Source organism: Hyposmocoma kahamanoa, unplaced genomic scaffold (assembly GCF_003589595.1).
Source record: "Hyposmocoma kahamanoa isolate Upper Pololo Valley unplaced genomic scaffold, ASM358959v1 237, whole genome shotgun sequence".
NCBI lineage: Eukaryota > Metazoa > Arthropoda > Insecta > Lepidoptera > Cosmopterigidae > Hyposmocoma > Hyposmocoma kahamanoa.
Window position 1 is genome coordinate 563,250 of NW_020653754.1, and position 9,211 is coordinate 572,460.

The window sequence follows — 9,211 nt, forward strand, 5'->3', positions numbered from 1 at the left end:
CTATTTCTGCAGCCAAGCAATAATGTGAGTATTACCGGGTTCCAGTTTTAAAGGGTACTGCTGTATTGGGTGCTGGTGGGATCATAGAGATTTAAAGCAGGAGCTGTAGCAATTGATGCAGACAGGCGTGTCGCATACTATCAAGCGCACTTGTTCATTCCTTCACATGATATCATAAAAAAATTAGACATTGTGCGCCCGACTTGAGTAAGAAATGTGAATCAAATTGCATTTTTAGGGTTTATACAACAAATGTTTCTGATTTCTAGTAAATGCCTATTCATTCTAACCTTAAATAGCCGTAAAGTGGTTTCTGTGCGAGAAATGAACCTGATTCCTATTATATCTTGTGAGTTATATCAACTATTGTTCCGATTAGAAATGTCAAAAGTTTCCGATCGGCCAGTTGTGAATCGCAATTATGCGCCTCGACTCGGAAGAGACGCAGTTTCCAGCAGCAGCAGTTTCGGGAGAGGCAATCAAAATCAAGCTGCTTAGACGGCGCAAGAGCGATGCACCACGATGCGTTTCGTCGTCGTTGCGAAGCCAATTTTATGTATGGAGCTTCATTCACATCAAGCGTGTTTTGATTTCATCGAGTATTACTTATTTGACAGTAATTATTTAGGACGGATGTCAGACGAAGAACGAAGAACTTGAGGACAGATCCTGTGCGGTGACGCTGCGTTGTACTGTAGTCGTCATAATTTAAAAGGCCTTTGACAACTAAAGAAGACAATAGTAGGTACCTACGTAACTTTGAATGCAATCAACGAACAGTCAACAAACAATTATTAACTTATTTTTAAAAATGCATTAATTTTAGTAAGCATTATACTTATAACATAATAGAACCAATTTCAAGTATTACTTTCGCACGAATTTAAATTTTGAGTTAGTCCAAAACATCTCAAAAACAGTTACGTCCTCCGTCAATTATTTATCTAAATAATAACAGTTTTGTAACCAGTTAATCGCCAAACTTCACCGAGTCACTTCAATTTCACTTATAAAAATATATTGACTTTTTAATTTTGATTTTCACAGAGATGTTAACATAATGATATGATGACTATACATATAAATTAGAACTACATGCCACATGTTGCGTTGAAACGACGACACTGCAACCCACCGGTAACACCCGTGTGGCATCGCTTTTAGGAAGGACGAAGCAAAGTTCTTTGTTTACGACATACCTATGTTAATCTCCCATGTCTTGTAACCTTAGTAAGTCTTCGGATGTCAGGATTCAATCTACAAATAAGATGCTGGAAATGACACGCCCAATGGCTCTCTGCGTAACTCCCATTCGGTACACAGCCTTCTATGCGAGTGAGGTCTCCATGGGCCAAGCCTGGAGGACACATTCGTGATAAAAATATCAAAAAATTGCCATGATATTAAATTATTATTGTGAAATTACTTCAATAGTATGTTATAATTATTAATACAAAGATCGTATACGAAGAAAAGTTCCTTCGATCCTGCTGGACACGAACCAGCGACCTTGCAATACCGCGGCTGACGCTATCCCAATTGATCTACGGAACGAACTAGCGGACCTTACGAATTTTTCTATGTGCTTGTTGCTGTTCTTTGTTTTTGGTTAAACGACTTTTACGCCGTAACGCCATCTGTGAGAAACCTATGAAAGCTTTTCTACTTTGTGCGTTATGTTTCTAATTACGTAATATGTTGACATTGCAGGTAGGTACACGCCCCTCCTGTTAAATATTCGGTAGTCTCTTTACATAATAATAATTCGTTTTGTGGTATGAAATTGAAGTTTAATTACTTTCGCTGTATAGTTTTTACTAGTTTTAACTTGCGGCTTTTGTCACACACTTAAACGGATTTTAAAATATCTCAAATAGTATCAATTTATGAACTTAAACTTGATGTACACTAAAGAGTATGACAAACTTGACGCTTTGGATTTTTAACCTTTCTTATAGTAAGCGATATACAGCGGAATTTAAATCTTAAATGTCAAATTGACAAAAATCTTGTGTACCTAGGCGGGCGCTTGGAACTAATCAATTAAATTACCTCATAACCATTGCAAACAAGCAAGTTTGCGAAAAGTCCAGCGCATGCCGCAACCAACCGCAGGAGATCTTGATCGCTGTCAAGTTATAAAAGAACCCGCTGCCCTCTCAAAAAAAAGAGGAGGATCTATCAATTCGTCTGTTTTTTTTGTATGTATGTTACGCGATAACTCTAAATTTGTAAATGGATTTGGATGACTCTTTTTTGTTGGAAAGAGGGTACCTCAGTAGTGGGCTCATTTAAATTTGAAGAAAATATCCTGGGTGGCAAACTAGGGGATGAATCCGTTTTCGCCCATTTTCCAGTAACCGATTTCAATAAAACTTTGCAAATGGTTGTAATTCCACCAACTTTTGGGGTCGGTTTTTTTTAGACTCTGTACTGATTTTATCATTTCATCATTTATGTTTAAACTTTTGTTGCTGTCCTACCAACGAAATGGTAGGTACAGTCAAGAGCACGTCAAAATTGACATTTTGTACTTTGGACTATTCTTACTGTAAGTGACATAGAGATGCATTTGAATCTTAAGTGTACCTACGCTAAAGCAAGTGTGTAAGCGAGAACATTATTTGGAAATCGAATGTGATTCTTATATTTCATAATTTGGTGCTTATTCAACAAGTATGATAAGTTTCCGTAGTTCATTATCTGCCTGAAAAGAAAACTAGGTCAGAGAAAACTACTGAAGAAAAAAACAACGGATGTGTCTTGAAGGCTTAAAGTTTAAGGCGATTACTATCGGAACCGCTATGCCCAAAACGCACCCAAACAAATGATAATAATACTACGAAATCTTGATAATGATTGGTCGTAGTTTCTAATTTAAAAAGATGTAACAAATTCTGAATTGTTAATATAATTTAAACTTTACCCAGTCGCTATATCGTTGAAAATTCAATACCTTTGTTGCAAGTTACGACGTTTTGATTTGTATTGAAATTTTATTCAACGTGCTGCCATCTTGCGGTCAGTAGCTGGACTACTAACACAATGGACTGGACAATTAACGTCTGAATCATTTCGACAGACAGAAAATTGAAAATTTATTAAAATAATACTTACCGATGACATGAAATACTACTACAGGTAAAATTTTTGGTGTGGCTATCATTTCTGCACTCCAACATATCACAATTAGGCATTTTTCTGCGATTTTAGAGAATATGCGCGAAAGAATGACACAACAATACTTACGCAGAAGCTGTAAATAACCTTTAGCATAAAGTTTTTGTTTCACTATAGTTTTGAACCTCGTTAATGGCAAATTTTGAGTATAACCCGGAATCTTATTAAAGCAGCGTTATACATTGCCCCTTATGAATGAAAGTGTCATTGTAAAGTTTTTTTTTAAGTAAGAATGATCCCAAAGTAAGTAGATTGTATTATAAAAATCCGAAACAACGACGGTACCACATACACCCAGACCCGAGACAATATGGAAAAGTTGGTTTTTCTGCATTGACCAGCCGAGGATCGAACCTGGAACCTAATTGATGGAGATACCATGAAAAAAACCGGTGTGCAAGACTACGAAGGTCGTAAAAAGTAAGGTAGTCTGTATTTGTTTCCTTTCTTTTGCCAAGGTTTTAAGTGCTATTTTTATGTTTTGCATCTGCTATATTTAAAATTTACATATTTCTTTAATTTGCGTTTAATTTTTGTTAAAGTCTTATTTTGTTAGAGCCCATAAGAATGATTTCTTTATAAACAAATAAATCAGTCAGAAAAACATGGAGGGCGCTACACAAATAGAAGCAAAGAATTGAAAGAAGATAGTCAACAGTTTCGAATAAAAATACGTCCGTACAAACATTCTCAAAAAGTTTCATGTTTAAAAAATCAAACTTGCTCTCTGATATCTGTACAGGGTAATAAAAATAACAATTGAAGTTTTTAACAACCATATCAAATAACCTGATAGTTATTGTGCTTGTTCATAGATTCACGTTATGAACACACTATGAATTACACAACCATCACGGCTTTTATTGCAGTAAGACTTAATTTATGATTTTTAAGATTTTTTTATTTAAAATGTTTTACGTGAAAGAAATAAAAATTGCTTCGATCTTCAAAAAAAATATCGGCCATTCTCACCTTCAGTGTTCTCAGTCTATTTACCTTAGCCATTTCGGTGTCTTCAGCCTAATTACCTTGGCCATTGCTTATTCTCGCTTAATATATCCAATAACATAGAAATATGAACAACTTTAAGCTTAACTATCAATATGTCTAAATGGCATTAGAATAGACAAAGTAGTTTTCGAATTATTAAGAAATACTTAAAAGTGTTTGAACTTTCTAATTACCATATCCACGGCTACGGTAATTAGATCTAATTACAGTTTCCATAAAATATTCCTGTCTTAATAACTCGAAAACTACTTCGTCTATTCTAATGCCATTTAGACATATTTATAGTTAATATAGGCTGAGGACACCGAAATGGCTACGGTAATTAGGCTGGGAACACGGAATGTGAGAATGGCCGATATAGCGACAATAAAGTTAATAAAGTTCTTTGAAGGTGGGTATTTTGTTACGTAATATATCTAATACGCAAGCATCGTAATCTCACTATCTAAAAAATGACAAGATGGCCGAAGATGTTAGTCTAGATAATATTTATTAAGTCTCACCTAAAAAAGGTTCAAGTCGTAAATTTCAGGAAAACGCATTACATGAAATATGTAATAATAATATTTTATTGTTAAATAAATAACAGTATTGTTTTTTTTTTTCAGTTACTTTATACTTCATGCTTAACGTTTGCAAAATTATTAACGATCGATTTACATTCAGATGTAATGAACAAGTCCATGCCAATATTCCAAGGTATAAACTTCAATGAAACTGAAAATGACAACAGTGGTACTTTAAATGAAACTGAAACCGATAATGAAAGTCATGTAATCATGACTGAAGCAGATGATGTAACTACTGTCATACCTGATGAAGAAGAAATTAAAGCGAATTCAAAAGCCATTTTCCGTCGTGAACCTATAGTTATTAAAACAGTGACAAACAACGTAACTTTAGACAATATAAAAACGGTTAACTTAAGTGTGGGTATCAAACATATAAATCAGATGACTACGGATGTAGTATCACAACCACAATACCTGTCAAAAGGTACAACTTCAGTTCAAACTGATCAAACGATAAAATCACATCTTGTTACTGAAGGGGCTACTTCTAAATCATTACCTAAACTTCTGTTATTTGGAAAAGGAATTAATAAACAACCCCGGAATCAAACAATTGATTCTGATACAATATATGTACCAACATTCGATATTAAAATAAGCAATGAAACTGATAAAACAGATCACAGAGCACGCAACCGTGCGCTCGAAGCTGTCAGATTCAAAACAGGTATTAAGACAATAAGTGTTCCTCATGTACACTATGCACCAGTTGACATAGCGTTTAGAGCACAACTTTCCCACTCTGAGGTGATACCTGCCAAACTAAAACTCAATCGTTCATATGGACCAATTGCTACACGAACAACATTAATACCATCACAAATCTCTAATACCGACACAAAACAAAATAACGCAATGAAATTGAAATGGAAAAATTGGAATAAAAAATTTAAGTTTCCTAAAAAGGTAAACAATACTCTTAAAAAGAATCGGAATATTAACACAGACAACGTAACCACTATTGGAAACTCACAGAACTATTTAAAAAATATTTACTTGGATGTAATAGATTTAAAAAATTCTACTGAGTCGACTATAACAAAAAGTAATAAATACGATGACAAAAAGAAAGGGTTAAGAGTTAAGCGCGATCTTCCTGAAAGCACAACAGAGAAAGTAGTAACAATCGAGGGAAAAAAAGAGACCACAAACTTGAACGTAACACGTAATAGTTTTATAAGAAATTTAAATAATATTTTATCTAAGAACTTGAGTGTGGCCGTACATGAAGTATTTGATGAGCTTAACATGGTTGCACTTACACCTCCTGACAATAAGTTTCCGGGATCTAATTTGCTTTTCAAGATACCAAGTAAGTATCTGTAAAGTACGTTTATGGATAATAAACCAAATTATAATTGCATGCCATTACACTGTATTTTAGGACAAGACTATATTATTATAACGATACATCCGATTTCGAGATTCTCAAGTACTTCCTCGGAAATACAATTTTCCACTTACTTTAGTAATAATCATTCTCGTGTTTGGCATAAGTTGGGTAACAGTTTTTGTTTTATTTATTTTTTTTCAACAGAAGACAAAGTGACTGAAATACCATCGACAAGAGGTTTCCTTATGAACATGATGAATAAAAAACTTTCAAGCAGTGTGGTGCCAGAAATAAATAGAAACAATACCTTAAGCTATACCGGAAAAAATATCTTAGGATTATTTTTGCCAGCTCTCAAAAGGGCATTTGGAAAAATTAATCTCTGATACTAACTTTACAATTTCTTCATTTATTATACATTTTTATGGAACATTAATTTCTATTTATTTGTTATTTTTACATTTAACTTGTTCCATATTATGAACAACACCTTTCACATTCTTTATCATTTTAAACACCATATGATGCAAAACAAAGTACTGTAGTTAGTAAAGATGGATGATGGTGGACAGGATAGGATACATGTCCGGCTTAAAGCTGGAATTAAATGGATCAACGACCTGGAGAATTGTGAAGAAGCGTTTAATATAGGCGGTCAACACAAGCTTTAGTAGTTAATGAAGAAAAAAGTTTTACGATCATCTACAAGCTTGAGAGTGTATACGAAATCTTATTATCTTCAAATCGTTTAATAGCAGTAAAGAGTTCGTCCAAAGAAGTACTGCCACCTTATTTATGTGTGCCGCCAAGCATTGATGGCACCATTACTGCGCTCCGGTTTTAGGGTGTTAGTGAAATTACAGGCACATGAGACTTGTCAACCTATATCTCAGGGTGACAGGCGCAGTGGCAGAGCCCCTCAGATCTTTGCGTTTTAAAGCTCTGAGTGGCACTGCAACTGTTATGGACACGCGTGTCGCTTACCACCAGACCCACGTGTTGGTCGTTCCGTCAGAAGGTATTAACTGTCGTTAGGTTGTAAATAATGACAAGTTGGATCGCAATTTTGGTGAATTTTAAAGCAACAGTGTTTTTTCAACTGACTACGGTCATATAGGGTGTTAAAGTATGTTTTCAAAATTTATATACATATGTCATTGACTTACAAATAAATGGACGACGGGTCTAATACAAAGACCACGAAAAAAATGTCCCAAGTCAACCTATTTAAACGTAGTGACATGTAAAGGAATATGAAAAAGCTATAACGTTGAATTTAAATTGTAATGTCATCGCAGTACTGTCTAATTTTGCTTGCTTCGCTGTCAGTCGAACAAACGAAGACTAAAGCGTGAATGACGCTCTGTATACGATTTTAACACCCTATAAATTCGGACACTTTTTAGCGCGGACCCGACGTCCTATAATTGTAAGTCAATGACATATGTAGTAATGTAATTAGTTCTTTGTTCCAGATTTAGATGACAAAATGATACAAAAATTAAAGTAGAAAAAATGAAGCCGAAACTTGTGCCAAAAATTTTAGGAAAAATATTAACTAATCTGTTTGAAACTATCAGTGGCTATCAGGGGAACGGAGACAGTTCAGATACTTATTATGATACGATGGACGTAACAGTCAAAAAATATGTTTCACTTGTTTCGCAGTACAAATAATAACTCCGATAATATTGACAGTCTAAAATTGCTACATTATTTGTATACCCATACCCCTAATGGTGAAAACATATATGACGAATGCGCCTGTTAGCGAAATACTTGCGAGCTACAGACATGAATTTCGTAGTGCGGTACTGGCTCCCAGTATTCGCATCCCACCTCACTGCAGAGCTCATCCGTTCAGTTTTTTGAAAACTGCTGGACGCATATTTCGAACCAATATTTCAGCTCTGAAACTATACTGTTTATTTCAATTTTTATTGAATTGGTATTCAATTATTTTCTTGTATATTAATAATTATAATATACTGTTTATTTTTTGTAAACCGTAGTCTGCCACTGAGGTCGTTGTCTTCTTCTCTTTTTCTTTATTGCTAAAAGTGTTAATAACATAATTCATGCTTCAGCAATAACGAGATCATACATAAATAAATTATTATAAATTATTATTAGTAGCCTTATTTAATAAACGAAATTTCTAAAGAAATATCTTTAAATTGTAAAAACATCAAACCTAAATTTAATAATACCTTTTTAGAAAAAAACAGAAAATTAATACGAATATGAACTAAATAATTATTATAACTATCTAATTTTAACCTATCTACATGGGTACTTACTTTAAATTTAATATTAATGTTCACGACCATTTATTAGAATAGACTCGTGTTCAGCTGTGGGATGTACATACAAGGATCCAGGTTTAGTGACACCCTTTATTAACGACTCTCACGCACACTAAGAGGAATGTCAACGAACATCAGTACAAACGCACACACTACACATAGAATTATATTTGTACGACGACGAATGAGATGTTTTGTTTTTTAGTGCTTTAAGTGTAATAAATACGTAAATAAAAAATACGGACATCTTAAAGCAATTTTACATTTGAGGCACACTTAACGCACTTAACTGCACGCGTGCAGTGCGCGAGCAGTGCACATGCGCACAGACCTATACCCACCCTAATATCTCCCATTTTATTATTTCCTTGTCACATACACGGTGAAACAAATCGATCGATAATAAACAGCTGTCGTATTTAAATAAGAGAGTCATCGCCATCCCGCTAAGCGAATACAGTGATTTGCATACTCACCGTGCTCACCGTATTCTATTTTACATGTCAAAACTGCCGTTTCACACAGAACTGAGTTCTAAACTAGCGATACAAAGACTTGCGTTAACTGTAAGCACACAATAGCTCTAGTTACGTCATAGACATAAAGGACTTTAAGCTATAGTCACCACATATTTAGTAGCAGTAGATCTCCGTGTGAAAGAGCTTTTCCAGGGAAGTACTGCCACCTTACCTATTTCTGCCGCCAGGCAGTAATGTCAGCATTACTGTGTTCCGGTTTTGAACGGTAAGGGTGCTGGTGAAATTACAGGCACATGGCACTTATCAACTTATGTCTCAGGGTGACGGGCG

General features: G+C 34.7%; 1 protein-coding gene across 1 annotated transcript; it reads left to right on the forward strand.

Annotated features, from left to right (window-relative positions):
- Window positions 1-4,030: 4,030 nt before the first annotated feature.
- LOC113228712 lies at window positions 4,031-8,203 on the forward strand. Its single transcript, XM_026462069.1, has 3 exons — window positions 4,031-4,048; window positions 4,800-6,075; window positions 7,572-8,203. Exons 2-3 carry the CDS (start codon window positions 4,863-4,865, stop codon window positions 7,604-7,606), a joined length of 1,248 nt encoding a protein of 415 aa, XP_026317854.1. The 5' UTR covers window positions 4,031-4,048; window positions 4,800-4,862; the 3' UTR covers window positions 7,607-8,203.
- The last annotated feature ends 1,008 nt before the right edge of the window (window positions 8,204-9,211 follow it).

Bases quoted from the DNA above. Each gene is read 5' to 3' on its own strand.
- LOC113228712 (XM_026462069.1), top strand. From the start codon at position 4,863: ATGAACAAGTCCATGCCAATATTCCAAGGTATAAACTTCAATGAAACT. The intron at 6,076-7,571 runs GTAAGTATCTGT...TCTTTGTTCCAG, and splicing joins TTTGCTTTTCAAGATACCAA to ATTTAGATGACAAAATGATA.